This window comes from Rhyacophila brunnea, unplaced genomic scaffold (assembly GCF_057557595.1).
Source record: "Rhyacophila brunnea isolate RB1 unplaced genomic scaffold, BYU_Rbru_1.0 scaffold_3, whole genome shotgun sequence".
NCBI lineage: Eukaryota > Metazoa > Arthropoda > Insecta > Trichoptera > Rhyacophilidae > Rhyacophila > Rhyacophila brunnea.
The window spans coordinates 18,576,746-18,595,059 of NW_028232965.1; the positions used below are offsets into that span (position 1 = coordinate 18,576,746).

At 30.8% G+C, this 18,314-nt stretch overlaps 1 protein-coding gene across 1 annotated transcript in view; it reads right to left on the minus strand.

Annotated features, from left to right (window-relative positions):
• Positions 1-18,314, minus strand: part of LOC147068013 (protein lozenge-like) — a 120,544-nt gene that overhangs the window by 64,562 nt on the left and 37,668 nt on the right. Inside the window, exon 5 of the mRNA XM_085952102.1 lies at positions 14,228-14,458. Coding sequence (XP_085808228.1) covers positions 14,228-14,458 — 231 coding nt within the window. The remainder of the gene's footprint in view (positions 1-14,227; positions 14,459-18,314) is intronic.

Below are 18,314 nucleotides of genomic sequence, written 5' to 3' on the forward strand. Positions count from 1 at the left end.
GTGTATAATATAATATGTACAGCTAAAAAAGCTTCGGCCGAGATTTCGTAACTTAATAAATAAAAAATAAGACCGAACTCCATTCCACTAGTTTTTATATCGGAATTGATGTTGCATCCATAAATCTGAATAAAATATGTTGGTAGTACCTATCATTTTGTGATGCACATAATATAAATTGAAACTTAGATATTGTCAAAAAACACGAACGAAATTGTCTAGTTGTAAATAAATTATTATCCGCTATTTTTACCCATTGAAATCATTTTAACCAGATAATTGAACTTGTAAAATTAGGCGAACTACTATAACCATAGAAATACATATACTTACGTACATAAATACCGCAAAGCTGTTTATATAGCATGTTTTATATAAAACGATAAGGGGAGATTAATTTGTTTATACCAGGATATTCTTTCATAAAATCTACAAAATCTTGATATTAACGTTAACTGATATAGGCCAAAAACATGAACGGAAATTCACAATGTACTTACGACAGATTTAATTTTTAATTACATTCAGTATGTGTTCTACAATACAAGCATTAATAAAATAGAACATCAGCTCTGTAAAGACGTGAACGCATATTTTCAATAATTACCATTATTGCAATTTTGACAAAAGAATTAAATTGCTACGAGAAGGGTCGTTTTTAAAGTTTTTTTTTTAAAATGTTTAATATACTACATCCACTAGTAAGTTAATGTATGTCATAGATGGAGAGCAACGTTTTTTTATAATGTTTAATCATACGATCATTTATGTGCGTCCACGAAGTGGAGGTTTAATTAACAGATTTTTGTTTCTACGATAAATGGATGTTAGTCACTTGCTCAACCTATTAGGTCCATACTTGGGGTCCAAACACATAGGTATTGCAAAAAAATGACATGTCAATTTGCCAGACTCTGGATTCGTACCCAGCACCCACGACATTATAAGCCGACGATTTATTTATCATTATTATATTCACATTATAATATATTACATATTACATTATTATATTACATTTAAGCGTACTATTAAACGTTTACACCCACGATGACCTAGTGGTATCGTGTCGGCTTATAATATGGGTACGAATCCCGGGTTGTGTTGTTTTTTTAATGTATGTTTGGACCTATAATATGAGCCTAATAGGTAGAGCAAATACTTAACTCATATTTGTCGTAAAATCAAAAATCTGTCATATCAACCTCCACTCTGTGATCGGTGTAGGATCGAACATGAATATGTAATTGTAATGTAATGTGTCATTAAAGGTTAGCTGGTAGTAATTTTTGATAAAAGTAAACGAAGAACAAAATTATTTATATTAAATTACGGGACGCACAAATTTGTGTTTTTGCTAATCGATTTTCAAATGCGAATAACACGTTAATTACAAAATTAATTAAAGTGCCCGTAGTCATTGTGAAATGAATTTTCTATGAAACTACATTCTAGACTCAAGAGTATGTATGTATATAAATAAACGATTTAGTTAAATTGAAATTAAAGATGTTAGTGTTATCGTAGAATTTACGGAAATGCATCTTGTACAGAAATTCTGAGTTCAATGTCGGAAAATGAATGAGGCGAGGAGACGGTGAAGGTAGTTACAGTCGGAGGTTCAGAGGCGCCCACTGCTAAACGCTCTCATCAGGAAAATGAGACGTTACTCAGACTTGTTGTCGCCCTTCGCAAATTGCGACTCGTTTGCAAGCTGGAGAGGCCGGGTTCGCGTCTCGTGCGGCGATAATCACTCGTTCATGTCACTAATAAGTGAGTACACGAACGGTTTTGTACGAACAATATTACATTTTCGTTAATTTCTTACATACATAAAATTAACCGTCAGAAAATACAATATCTTTAAAACCGTTATGACCTACAACGTCAGAATCTGACAGTGGAAATTCATTTGTACGAATATCGATGGTTTTAAATGTCATCAGCTAAGACTAGACATTGCTTCATATATGTAACAGTACGTATTAGGTATTCGTAGGTTCATCGAGCCTCCGATTCCTGAATATACCTATGTACCAATACACGCATCGTCTCGAGTCAGCTTGACAGTACTATTTTACCATATTATTAATGATTGATGTGCGACATAAATTTGATTTACAGTCAATCGTTCACATAAAGAGTAATATTAGATGTATACAATAATTTATCCATTGAATGTAATCATTATTATTATTAGCCTGAATTAATACACTGCTCCAATAAAAGCCATTTTAAGCTGATCCTATTCCTCTCGATCCTGTGCGTTGAATTTGCATGTATTTTTGTAAAGCTTAACATCTCCAGCAATCTCTAGGCAATCTTTTTCACGTATTCGACTTCTTGGCTCTAGGGATTGTGTTTTCTTTAATCTATGTGTCCTGATTCCTGCTCATTAAGTGTATTAGCGATTAAGCACACAATTTGCGTTATATATTAAGTCTTTATAAAAATGTGAGTACTAAACATGACATATTTTGATAATATACTTATGTACTTAAATTTTATTCCGAAATACTCAAAATTTTCATCATGTTATATAATTAATTCAACTTCAGTCGGTATCATAGGTAGGTATCTAAGTTTGATTATAATAAATTTAAGTGACTAAGGAAGTAATATATTTATATAAAAATATGCGCAATACTTTTAATATTTTTGATATTTTTTTTTAAAACGAACCACTGATTTTTCATTTTGAAAATTTGGAATTTATTTTAAAGGCAACTGATGATTTATATTAGCGAAAAGGATCACATATAAATCTACGAAACTATTAACATTGATTATAAAAAATACATAGTTAAATTTATATTTCGTATTTTAATTTGATAAAAGAGTGTTTTCAGAGGAAGATTAAAAAGAAGTGGAGAAGTTGACCCGGGTTTCGTGATTACGTTACAGCATTTTGCTCATACAATTAGATACAGGTAGATGTAATGAGAGACATGGCTGCCGACAATATCATTTAGGTTCACGGAATAAAATTATTAAGCAACTGCACAGAGACTAGGATAATCATTTCCATGCTCAGGTTAAGTAAATACAAATGTAGGTACTAGTGAGAAACTAAGCAGACTATAAATAAAAGTAACCTTTTCATATAATGGTATTAATGGATCCATAATATTTTCAAAGTATATAGGTATATTATGTACTTAAATTAATAAATATAATATTTTTTTTTGCAAAATATATCGGTGAGGCTATTCTAACTTATTACTTAACATCCAAAAAGAGCTACCAGTGATACATAAATCTATTCATAAATTAACCGTCTGAACTGTCAAAAAGTGTTATCTTTTAACAAATCCTCTTTTGACTGTGTTAAGTTTTAGAGCAAGATAGAGTTAGTCAATTACATATTGAGAATTGAGATGCAAGATGAGACTGTTTTGAAAAATAATTGTGTCACGGCCGCCGCCTTAATTTATAGATCCCCGCAAACTGTCAAATATATCGAGTGACTAGTAGTAACGTAATATCCACATAAATACACGACTAATAAAATTTTGGGTTATGTTATGTTTGACGTTTCAATCAACATTTCGAGCATTTCGAGGTTCGGGTGGAATAAAACATAAAAATGTCTACCAACTTAAATGAAATTTTCTCCGAATTACGACTTTACCAATTATTGTAGTTAACCGCCGACCGCCGCTGATAACCGACGTGTGTATGAAATGGATTCCGTGTTAATTTAGACCAATGAAAATAATGAAAACGTGCTAAAGTGTTAACTGTTATATAATTATGTTAAATATTAAATTCAGCATTTATCAAACATAGAAACTAAGAAACTATATCATTTATAATTATAGCAAACTGAAAACCTATTCGTAGGTATGGACGTACTCAAGTACGATATTATTAATAACAAAAAGTGAGTTTTTTTTAAGAACGTTTCATGAGATTACCATGTTTGTAATACTGAATCACCCCAAATAGAATAGATCATCATCGGTTAAGAATTCATATGTCTTCGTATACGGAAAATATGCGAAAATGTTTTGACAGTTTGAATACAGATATGTATTAAAATATATACTTATATATATTGAGTACCTAAGTAAGAAATTTTGTTCAAACATACAAAAGTTTCTCAAAGTAGTGAAGTGAGTTTTATAAACGAATTCATAAAATGCTTTCTAAATTTAATAACGCGAGAGTAATGATCAGCGTAATTGAATTTTCTAGTGATAAAAGTTTGCGCATGATAAATACGTAGGTATGTACGAGTATAATTTGCAATTCTATAACACGAATTCCATTTAATTTTATATTTGTACACACAAATATTATTAAATACATTACGAATAATAATAATATGTCAAGGAAGAATATGAGTGTGTAAAATAAAAAAAATCTAAATTTTGGGAACTTTCTGAAAAACACATTAACATTCGGGACATGCCTTCATAAAAACACGTTGATGAAATCGGTCAAATATATGAACGGGAATTTTTAATACTTATTGCAATGTCGGTAGAGTTCAATTTTCAACTGCATACAATATGTAGACGGCTGCCAATATTTTAGAAAAGTAGAATAATAATCATGTAAATACATGAACGTCGATTTTCAAATCACCCATATTGAAATACTTGTAGGTCGAGTTCATTTGTTCAATCATGTGCATATTATGTATTTATCTGTTTACGAATGAATGAAATTCGTATAAACATGTCTAAAAATGTATATGAGCAAGACAGTTTATGAGGGAACTTTTCTTATTCAAACGATGCGTCCATTAGTAAATCAATGGAAAGATATTATATCATTTGTAAATAATTATTGTAATAATATTAAAGGGCGGCGAATATCAATAGGACAGTGACAATACAGCTACCGAAGTGGATTTTTTATAAGCAGGTGCAATAACAACAACCCTTTATAATATGAAACCAATCATAAATAACCCTTATTAAATTGAGGGTAGGAATTATTTTGCCTATAGGTAGGTACTTTAAAAATATAAGTACCTATCTGACAATAATATTTTACAGTTCGATTATTATGGTGGATTGATGTTAATTTCATTTATTTTAGGGTGTATAGTTTATATTTTATTCAGGGATACCCACCAGAGTTACGGTAACCGTGTCGGGACTTAAAAATGGGAAAAAGTTCAACAATTTTTATAAATGAGTAAAAAGATATTAATATGATAGTTTAGCATAGTAAGACATTTGCCGCAATATATAAATTGAAAAAGTCTGGAGTAAATTAAAAATTAGAAATATCTCCTGTACGCATGTTGCACCTATGTGCCAGGTTCGAGATTTTATAAAATATTCAATCAAAAATGGTTAAGAAGAACTGATTATGAATGATAAAATATAGAGAATGCAATAATTTCCTAAGATTTGGTTCCGACAATTTCTCGTGTGTATCTAATTTAGGTTTTTATTTTCACATACTAAATATAATGACATAAGTAGGTATCATTTAATCAAAACATAATAACTTTATTAGTAAACATATTCGATGTTGACCAATAGTGAATTTGAATTCGGGGCAATCTCTAAAAAACATTGATTGTCAATTAATTAATTTACAGGGCCCAGAGCTCCTGCTAAATTAGCCCTAATGATAAATCAAGGTCTACGTAACTTTAAAAACTGAAACTTTTAATTGGCTAAAATAGTTACGAATTTGATTTGTAGTAGGAAATTATAAGGCAATCAAATCAGTGAATTAGAAACTAAACGATTTGACATAGTAGTCCAATACTAAGGTCCCTAATGGTGGTAATCTAAGCACATTCATTGAAAACGGATAGCGAGCACATTGAGGTAATAACGTTCCCGAACAGTGGCCAATACATAAAATTGGTCAATTATTGGTCCAATATCCCGCCGCCTACCGCAGGGTACGTGAACTCAGCTTACTAGCAACGCATGTAAACATTTTTACACAATATTTTGTTTATATTGGACAATTAACATATTAGCATCTAAAAAGTAAAGAGACACCTCCTCTGTGGAATTAATTGTGAATGAACAGCGAAGATCGGATAAAATGGCGTTAAGCAGAAAAGACCTATATCCACTAGTGGACATACGACGGTTTCAGAAGACATTTCAGGAGTTAAATTTCAAAATAAGTCAACACAGCTAGCTAGTCAAGTCAGCTTTATACTGGAAATAAGAGTGCCTGACATTATGTGATTTTCAGAACTCGCCATATTCAACATCAAATCGCTTAAGAACTAACTACATATGGGGAATAGTTTTCAATAGTGGATAAATCCATCAGGTTTTTTTTCAAACAGCGTCAAATTCATTTTAACCAACACGTCATCGCAAAGGCAGACGTCATTTTAGTAAATTCCATACGTTATGTATGTGGTCAAAGACACGGCGTTTTGTTTTTGTTGCTGATAAACACAAATATTTTAGAAAGGAGGAGAAAAAATAGGTATCGTATTTTCTCACTTTGTCCAAAAGTGGGTTTGACTAAAATTGTAAGCTACCACCTGATTTATTATATAATTCACAAACGATATAATTTTTTGGAAGATTTTTTTCCCCACCAGATTCCAGATTCAGAAATATTCTCAGATTCTTTCTTTGTCTTATCTAATTTCTATCTATATTATTCTGAATATAATATGTTCATATAATGGCCAGTCCATAGTTCACATAAACAAATATATTATAAGCATTTTCTTTCAGCTGTGTCTGAGAATCAGTGACAAATTTAATTATAATTACACAAAGGATATCCTTGTTTATTTGAAAAAGAAAACAAAATTATAATCGATTCATTTTTAATTAATTATATTGTATTTTGATGATAGTAAGCCCAGCAGTTCCAATTTCTTTGAGAAATTATACCGAAATAACTAGTTTTGATGTTAATTTTTCAAAAAAAAAAAAAAATAGAGTGAATTAATAAAATATAATTGAATAACGGTTCGTCTTTGGTTGTGGAATAAGTAATAAAAGTAGCCAATTTTGTGTGGTGTCACAAATTCAACAGACGTGATACGTTAAAAAACAATCGCGGTTAACATTTTGAGAACTACAATAAAATATGGTACATGTACAGTACAATGAATCGAAAAAAAAACACACGCAAACATTGAAGAGTAGATTGTTTATGTATTAGTTACCTACATAATATTATACGGACGCTTGCAGATTTCATAACAGTATATAAATATCATTAAAATGATGTACTTATTTTATTTATATATTATATTAAAGTTAAAAGTTGGGTTTATATTATTAATCTTACCTTTAATATTATAATTGAATAAGTATATTTTATAATGAACGCGCTTCACACCGGTTCATTACAAAAACGCATTAAAAGGAATATATTATTTTAAAGTAATATTGATGTATTTTTTTTCTTAATAATTGATAATATTGTATTGTATCTACTTTGCCAACAAAATGTTTATTTAAATAATAGGATACTTATCCACAAATAATTCACTTCTGCTCCTAAAGCATTTTTCCCCGATCTTACGTGGTATAGTTTCCAATACTGATATTCTGGAAAAATTAAATTTTTAGGCACCCGTTAATTACAAGCGTGGTCACAGCCATGACCTATTATGGGTGAAAACTATTTCCTCATGTCAGGCTCAACAGGCACCAATAGCGAGGGCTGTGCGGCTGGTCAATGCACTCCCTAGAGATGTAGACATTTTTAGCGATGCGATATGTATTTTGTTTTTAAAATTCTATTTTATTGTTAAATTCGTATTTTTCTTGAATTATTGTAATTTTTTTCTTTGCTAATTTGATTTACCTGTACTTTTTATTCTTAATGTCTTGTTGTGAACGTCTTGAATTAATAATTTTAATGTGTATATGTTTTAAATAAATAATTATTGCATATACAACTATTGTTTATTTTTATTATTTACTACAAATACCTGTTAGGAAAAATGAATTTCCTCACTTCAGTTACTCAATTTTAAAAAATCCATTAGTCAAAATCGGACGCCATCAACAACCCATGTCTCATGTTATTAGCTATCCTGTATACAAAGATATTTTTAAAACAATAGTCATATAAAAAGTAAATAATCGTTATTTTCTAAACGGAGGATATGAGCCTCTACGGAGTGGATTTCGTATATTAACAAGAATTATTTATGAGGAATAGTTAGGAAATCTGCACATATATCTTCAAAGATGGTTGCTCTCTTAGTATATTCTTGGGTTTTCACCGTGTCTCCTTCTTCCTTCTTTACTCGACGTTTCGGGCTCGTTGCAGAGGCCATTATCAAGAGATATGTTTTATGATGAAATGTGGTGTAGGTATGTGAATGTAAACGTTACATACCTACACCACATTTCATCATAAAACATATCTCTTGATAATGGCCTCTGCAACGAGCCCGAAACGTCGAGTAAAGAAGGAAGAAGGAGACACGGTGAAAACCCAAGAATATACTACGATAAAAAATAACCGTGAAAGCCTCAAACATTATATGGTTGCTCTATCAACTACGTCACCGTTGGTTACCAATATATTTAATCTTGTAATATTTATTCACTCATATAGTGTGGGATTCAACAAAGTAAAAGATAACGCAATTAATACATTATTATAAAGTAAGTACACAATAACTACATTATGTTTCGAATAAACGAATTATAATTGCTGTATGTAAGTTGAATTGAGATATCTCTCCCTGCGAAGTCTTTGCCACCAATCCACAAGCCGTTTATTCAATCAATTCTCATTGGAGGCGGTAATTTCTGGTTTTATATCTAATAATTTCGATAATGATAAGTTCCCGATGTTTACGATGTTGTTTTTGCTGTAATTGGAAAGCGACTGAGCTTTTTCTTCACGCGAATATAATGTAACAGTTAAATTATATATTCCCATGGAAGTGTGAAGACATTTTTATTGTGCTGGACGCCGCCCATTATATTATTTTTTTATTCACATTCTATCAAAATATTATCGTCAGTGTGTCTCACGATTTTCAACAGAGGCAAACTGCCTCTGGTAAATGACTTTCACCAGTGACGGACAAGATTCCTATATGAAATAAAACATTTTAAAATAATATTATGAGCCACTAAAAAAACTGTAAATAAAATATATTGTACCTAATTTAAATAGTTACATACATCAAAGGTATGTTAATTTTCTATTTTTTAATATGCATCCTGTGGGTCTATTCTATACTTATAATACGACGGCTAACTAGGGTAGGTTTGTAGCAAAGTATTAGCACTTAATGTAACAATTACAATAAGTTGGTTGTAATTGTTGCAATAAGTGCTATATTTTAACAGCACCTCTCTTGGCTGTGATAAAATTTAGAGCGAGATAGACAGTTTTGATTGTATATACGGCTAACTTATTGTGATAATTATAATACCTCAATACAAATATGTAATAAATACTATCACTTTATCACTTTAGAGGTCGATAGTCGCTTTGTGTATAGAATAGACCCGTTGGATAGCTTTATATTAAGATATTTAAAGTTAAAAATATTAAAGAGAAATAACATTAATAATGATCCCGTTTTATCATACACAATACCTACATAAATATAAGAATGACATATTGGGAAGACTGTGTAATATAATAATCGATAATTTTAATATGGCATTTATCTATAGATTTAAAAAAAATAGTTCCCAGAACAAAATATAAAATAAGTACACCAGCAGTGTTCAACTGTCTGAACTGTGAACCAGGTAACCAGGTGAAATGATAAATTGAGCGCCACACATTGCACATTAAGTATCACACACAATTTGTAAATTTATGAGAATAACTTCATATATTTTTTGAATAGGTAAGTATATTATTACCGCACAGGAACTGTTTCCATGTCACATCTAGATTATTTTGTGTACAACAAGGTACAACATATAATATCAGAAGAAATATTGTACGTAATCTACAAAATTAGAATCGCTTTCGTCCGTTTAGAAAGATATTATCATATGATTACCATTCAGAGCACGGCCTTCCAAGCGGACATAACCGGTTATAAGTATTATTAAATTCCCTACGTGAATTGAATTCCTCCGAAATATTTATTTTTCTTTAAGTTATTATGATAATTAGAAATAAATCAATGTATTTGTGTATTCGAAACACAGAATATGTTTTAAGTATAATATATTGTTCAAGAGTTGGATGTATTTATAAATTGAGCAGCCACTGGCTTTAATATAGGACGTGATAAAAATCAGATCTCAGTTTATTTATATACCAACTGTAAGAATTGAAAAGTTCTTGTTATAGGTGTGTTTTGTTTGTTATGTTACAGGTAATATTCGAAAATCTTCGATTTGATTTCTCGCGTGAAGTGAATGGGTGGATATGATTGCTTCAGACTGTTTATTTTTCTGTACTTTCAAAAATAATGGATCCAATAATACCAGCATCCGTTTCATGAATGGACGAAGTAGCTATTGAACATATTGTATGTTCTATATATTTATAACTTCTAGCACTTGTTGGAAAATACAACATATTTATATTGCTGTAATGACAATAGCTAATGTAGCTTCTATTAAAAAATGCTATAAGATTAAATATGTTTTAAAATCAATCTTCGATATTGAATAAGTAATTAATCAGGTTGGATTATCGCTTATACAAAAGAATCACCAACTTACATGATGAACAGGGTATACGTAATGTCATATGTAATGTCATCGTCATATATGAAGCGATGTTTCTTGTTACATTAGTGACGACTATTGATATAAGATTTTGGTAAAACGTAAAAATAATAAAATTATACAATCTTACTATGTACAAGATCAGATAAATTTTTTTGCAAAATATTTAGTGACGATACTTCTAATAAATATTATACTCACATTATATTAAAACAGTATACTTTGTATGGGTTTCAAGTTCTTCGGTTAAGCTTAATAATTAAATAATTGTCATAAAAATAATAACCCAATAATTTAATATCAACTTGAAAAAACGATCTGAGCTTAAAACCTACCGACATAGAATATTGTACTATTTATAACTAGTATCTACCTATTGAATAAGTACACACCTTATGGTTGTAGGTTGTAGGTAATAATACCAAAGCTCGATTCGATATAAATAAAAATCGATTTTTAAGTCAGAAAAATGGCTATACCTTCGAGAGAACTACATTTTTTAAAAAAAAATCTATATTTAATAATAATTAATGATAAAAATATGCATGCGAAACTTAATTTGAAATAAGTATAAGTAAATAATATAAACATACAACGAACTCTTATTTCCTAATAGTTTATCATCAAAATTGATTTTAAAATGTAAATTTTCACTAAATTGTATTTAATTGCATAATCATTAATTCCGTCACTAGATATCCGTGTAAAACTAAGCTTCCCTTTATTGAGTTCGTTCATAATAATATAAACTCACATTAAACTATTAATGTGAACAAAATCTAACATTGTATTATATACATACGTAGTAGACAGTTAAGTAGATGTATAGAGTCATGAGAATATTTTCAATCGCATTCGTTCAAATGTATTCGTATATAGATGATTTATGTAATTACTAATGATTATACAACTATAAGTTATCAAATCTCTTCGATAGTATTGCAACTGTGCCGGTAGCAGTTTCCTGACAACCACTGTATAATATATTATCTAGATCGTCGGCTCACATTGTTTTTTGGCTGCGGTTTTCATCTCAACTATGAATAAAGGTAGGATATAATATAAAGACGAGCAGCAATCACAGGTAAGAGTTACAGGTCGGGAAAAAAACTAATCTATCAAAACGAAAACAAAAAAAAAGCTGAAATGTAATGATTGAAAATAAAGTTGGTAGCAGTGTCACGTAGACGTAAATCTAATATATTTTACAGCCGGACCTCTGTGAGGCAAGTTCAAATAACTACGCATAAATAACCGTACCTCAATATAATAAATAATAATTGGGAGGTGTAATAAAACAGAATGACCGCCGGTGGACTTCTAGAACATTTTTTTTTTGGGTTTTTCTTTTTTATTCGGACTAATTTCCATTCTTGGGACCTCATAGGATGGGAAATAATACAATCAATCGAATCAACGAAAGTTTATAATACCAAAACATAGTAGCGATTTGTTAATTTGTTTACTATTTCCAAGGACTAGAAAATATAAAAGATCTTGTATCGCATGTAAAATATGGTTTTATTTCATTTATATCGAATAACGTCATACCTATAACTATGATTTCGATGAAGATTGGCGATTTTCCATGAAGCAGATGAGGCACCATTGATGCATGTGTAGATTTCACAATTTGAGAATAATAACTTGGGAAAACAACTATTGGTATATTTTTTAAATCCAATTGCAGTATAAATTATAGGTAAAATATTGACGCAATGGGGCCTCCCAACCTAAGACATAAAGCCCACCAAAGTGGCGCTCGGTGCGCTCTCTACGAAGCACCCGCGCATTACCCTTCACCTATGTAATAAGGGGCTCAAGAAGCACAAAATAATTATTATTATCAGCGTCTCTCATAACAAAGCAATAAAAATATTATTAAATTTCTCGGGGCTTGTAATTAATATTCACGATGACATCATTCTACCAGCGAAATATCGGCACGCAATAACTAAACAAGGAGTTCACTGTTATTAAATAATGCCTTCTCGCTTGTTTTATCGACGACGCTGCCAGAAGCGTGATTTTGTTTGCCGTGTTCAATGAATGGACTACGTTGTATTTTCGTTAATTCGGCCGCTGAGAAGCCACACAACGGTAACTCATGGGGTGGGCGGGCACAATGCGTCGTCAAATCCAGTGTGCGCTGGCGTATTTGATTACGTTGTATTTTCGATGATTCACATAGAATATACGCGAGCGCCCCGCAAGTCCGCTTTAGTGGACTTTATGCCTAAATCTATCTATCTAAAATGGTCACTACTACAAGTCAATATAGACTCAATCTAAGCACACTTGTGTGCGTAGTGACCTCATTCTTGGGTAACTGCACTTGAGATATTACCAGAGGTAAATAACTGGTGATACTTCACATATCACGTGATCGATCGACTGAGTATTGCAATTGTTATGTTTATAGTGTATTTTGTTGGAATACAAAAATAGATCCGTACCTAAACACAATTTCTAAAACAGACATTTGTTTACTGTGGTAAAAAATACAGCCGTATTCTACCAAGCACAAGTCGTGTTTATAAAAAAAATAAACTCGAATTTAATACTGATAAATGTGTGTGTATTAGCTTTTCGAAATCAAGATCTCCAATTATTTTCAACTACAATATGTCAAATAGATTACTGAACCGTCAATCAGAAATTAAAGACCTTGGCATATTGTTTGACTCACGTTTATCATTTCGCTCGCACATCACTTCTACGGCATTGCGTGCGAGCAAGCTTCTAGGATTCGTCATGAGACAAGCCAAGTCATTCAAGAATCCAACTGTTTTACGTACACTCTATGTGTCGTTAGTACGGAGTATTCTTGAGTATGGCTCCATCATCTGGAGTCCTTATGAAGTTTCCTATAAGCTTGTTTTAGAGCGTGTTCAGAAAAAATTTCTTCGTCATCTCTATTTTAAAGTTTATAATTATTTTCCTTTTGACACCTTCTCAAACGAGTATTTTCCGACTAACTTTCTTCAAGGCATGCTCGCCTTTCATTCTCTTGAAGCTCGTAGGTCACTTCTGCTCTTAAAGCATTTTTCCCTGCTCTCACGTGGTATCATTTTCAATCCCGATATTCTAGAAAAAATAAATTTTTACACACCCGTCAATTACATGCGTGGTCGCAGCCATGACCTATTTTGGGTGAAAGCTGTTTCCTCATGTCAGGCTCACCAGGCACCAATAGCGAGGGCTGTGCGGTTGGTCAATGCACTCCCTAGAGATGTAGATATTTTTGGCGATCCATTATATATTCTGTTTTTTAAATTCTATTTTATTGTTTAATTTGTATTTTTTGAATCATTGTTGTTTCTTAAATTTTATTTCTTTTGTATAAAACTATTTTTGCTTTCTTTTTTTCCTCCACTTTGTTTTTTCTGATTTTCCTAACTGATTACTTGTAATTTTTATTCTAAATGTCATGTTGTGAACGTCCTGAATTAATAATTTGTTATGTACTCAACGTGTCTTTTTCAAATAAATAAATAAAAATAAATAAATAAATAAAATATTCCATTTCGAGCATTGAGACAATTACAATATTGTTGAATTAATAATATAAATGATAGTCGAGACAATGTATTCAAATATGAACTCACCATTTGGCTGCACATTGGCGTTGGGTTTATATCCTTGGCAGTCTTGGGCGGAAGGTAGAGACGGTTGCGGGGGTTTTCTTCTATAGTTTTCCAGGTCTCGTAGGTGTCCAGGAAAATTGGGTTCGAGGAATGATGGCCGCTGCGATAAATGGCCAAGTTGACTAAGACCCAACGCCCGAAGTTGGTGGGATCCACCAGGCGCTCCAGGCCAGAGAGCATTTGTCATTTCATCTATTCACATGAAAAAAGATTTAAGGTCAGCGTATTGTAAAAACAATCTTAATTATAGAAGGCAACTGACTACCTAAGTATTTATAAGATTCCCTAAAATCAAGACAATGTATTAGGTTAGAGAGAAAGATTTTTTTGATCAAATTTAAGTTATGATCAGTAAAAAATACCTCTATCTGTCCACATGCATTACTATTTATATTTTGAATTACGGATAATTTATTTCAAAATCTGAAATAAAAATCTTTGTTAGAAAAGCATATTACGTTTTCTCTAATGATATATCTACAGCAGTTAATTCAATGAATATAATGAAGTGCCATGATACAAGGGGAGTATGTTTAACTATGGCTTCGTTGGACACTGCAGTTAATTAATTATAATAAAAACCAAAATTAATAAAGGATTCTAAAAATAGAAATAAAATTATAGATAACATACCTATTAATAATTTGTATATATTGCAAAATACGTAAAGAAATAATGCCTTATAAAAGTGGGTGGTATTTGTGGCAATTAAAAATTATTTTATCCCTCACTTGGTAGTTATTCACACATATAAAAATATTTAATATGGTCAGACGCACACATAAAAGGGAGAGGTCGGCGTCGGACCCCCCCGTAGAATAAAATAAAAACCGTAAATTGCAACCATCAAAGTACTTAGTTAAAAAGTAACAATGTATATTTTCCCTTTCCTGTTTTTATTGAAGATGACAGAGATGGCACATATTAATATTTTTGATTTATTTTCGTGTTCAAGAAAGTATCTGTGAGAGTGATTATGTTCGCTCCTTTCATATAATTTGCAGTTGGTTATGTTCATACTCACTCTGTGAAAAGTGTGCATATTTTTAAGATTTTGGTTATAATTTAATAATTGTATGACTGGTTTGAACTATTTCGAGACCCCCTTTTAAATTTTCTGATGAATAAATTGCGTTATCAGCGTCAAAGAAAATTGCCGCTGAGTCAATGATATTAATTGTCGCCAAAGTCAATATATAACAGGTTTATAAATAATGTTTGTTCATGCAGTAAGTTATTATGTTGTATGTTACCAAAAATCAAAACAAAAAAACTCCCCTGCGCCCAGTATTAACGTATGAATCAGAATCCTCGGCACTCAGCAAATAGGATGAGAAAATTAATATGGATATCTTTGAGAGAAGAGTTTTGAGAAGATATTTGGGGCTGCTCAAGAAAGTGGCATTTGGAGGTAAAAGTCGGTATAATGGGGAGCTGTACACACTTTATAGGGGTGAAAAGATACTGCGCTGGATTGGCTATGTGCATGGAATGTCGGAGGATATACAAGCAAGGCGAGCTATGTACTCAAGAGAAGACCTGGATGGCTGAAATTTAGATAGCTGAACTGCGCCACAGGAGATTTAAGAATGCTAGGTCAAAGCAACTGGAGAGTATCGATGCTCGATCGTTTAGGATGGAGAAAGTTTTTAAAGGAGGCCAAGACCCGCCAAGGGTTGTAGTGCCATAAATGATGACGATGTTTGTATTATATAATAGAAGCGATATTTTTTGTGTTTTTAGTTTATAATTTTTTTAATGTAGGTGGGTACACTAAGGGAGTGAATAAATAGCTTCAAATATCGGCAACGTGCGCAGAAAAATAATAATGATAAATATAGTCGCGTGCAGAAAATTACAACTGCCATGTTTTTTTTTTTAATATAAAGGTACACATTTTTGTCTTTACTGGAATAATTTGAGTGAATACCTATCTACTCACAGTGCATTACGATTCCGTTAAATAAAGGGTTTTATAGTTTTGAAACAATAAATAATACACCATATTTTTAATGTGACACGCAATAAAAAATGTTCACTCAATTAAATATTATGTTATGACAGTATATACGGAAAAAAAACAATTTATATTATCAATATAAATACTCGTACATTTCATTCACCTACATAGATTAAAATATATATACTGTCGGTAAGTTTTGATAATACTTACTAATATAACATAATTAATATGTATGCATTAATTGACTAAGCATTTACTTAATATAATTAAATTTTATAATATAATTAAATATTATGTATTATACCTCATAAATCGTTATGAATTAGTATTAAAGAGTATTTTTTCAAATTTAAGTTTATTACTAAACCTTGGCATAAATCGTGATAAATTCCTAACATAAATTAATAAATTATATATTGCTTAATAAAGTCATATTAAAAAATATATATAAAACAAAATAAATGATTTTGTCAACACTTCAAGGCAGATAATCACATCACATGGGCGTGCACGTCGTGTACCTAGTAGATGATATATATTTTTAGATTGATTGAAAACATAATTCAATATTTAAGATAATGGGTTAATTACTGCATTAATTTCGAGTAGGATATCGGTATTGCAATACCGATATCCCAGTATTTTTCATTACCGAAATACCGGTTTTAAGAATCAGATAATACCGATATATTCGGTATTGAAAGTGGAAACAAAATGTATTTATCAACGTTAAATGTTTAACATGACTGTATTTTTCTTTGGGTTACGCGATGTATGGTTTACTTCCGTCGCCCTTCAACGCCATTGAAGACCAGCAATGGCATGTGCTATAACAAATTATTATTTTAAAGAGATTTATATACACCTATATATTTATTGGTTTCTAGATAATGTTTTTTCCCATATATTTCACGTATACCGGTATTTGTATTATCGTTCCGGATTTTAATCCCTAATTGCGAGTTATTGAATTTTTTTCGGCGTCGTTTTTAAATTTTGAAATAATGGCTATGTTATATGTGGCTATTGGAAGTAAATGTAAGAAAGCCCCATGTAGCCCTATTGAAATTATATTTTTGCTTATGCTTTCAAAAGCCACTCTAAAGTCACGAGTTTTAAATTTGAGACTTAAGTACATCTGACTAAATTCACAATATTATGTTGTAGTAGAGTAGATTGACTTTTAGTTCTAAAAATGTCTGTTAAGATTGCTTTCACAATGTAAAGCCCTATGTTATAGTTAGGTAAAAGTGAAAATAAAAAATTGGAGGTCAATTTAGGGTTAGGGTAGATCCGGTAGATTGGATAACAACTATTTGTTCTAAAAATGTATGCTAAGGTCCACAATGTGGTCAATGTGGACCCTGGATTATTACGCTTTGTTGAAAGTTAAATTAATGATTATTGACCTTTCATATTTTAATACCATACAGTCGGACTATCTATCATTCAATCATTCCAATGAAATAAAGACTGAGGAATATACGGTATATGTTCATAATGAATTAGATTAATATGTTATACAATCATAATTTAAGCAAAATGATCAATATTACGTTTCGTAGAGTACCCATATGCTTCATAACTTAACATAACTGTTCATAACTTAACATAACTTAAAATGATGTTAGTAATATATTCTAAAAATATTTTTTTATATTATCTATTTATTTTTTATTGCTGCATAATATGACGTGTTGTGATGATAATATTCACTTATATTAATATATTATATCATTTGATCTAATTTCATGCGAGGTAATCAGGCAAAGAGGCGTATCAGTGTAGTAAAAATTGCTAATTTATAAAACGTATACTCAACCTCCTAATATTGGAAAGATTTAATAAACACTTCATATCAATGAAAATATTGAAGTATATACGTAGATGTGTAGTGATGAATATATCGAGGGTACAAAGTTCTAAAATTATTAAAATGATATAAAGTATATTATATATTATTATAAAAACAATAATAATATAAAATATACTACGTAATATTATAAAAATCTACACCATGACGGCAAAACGAAATATATTTGAAATACCTTTTGGCGTGTGTTTAAAATAACGGCTGGTTATTAT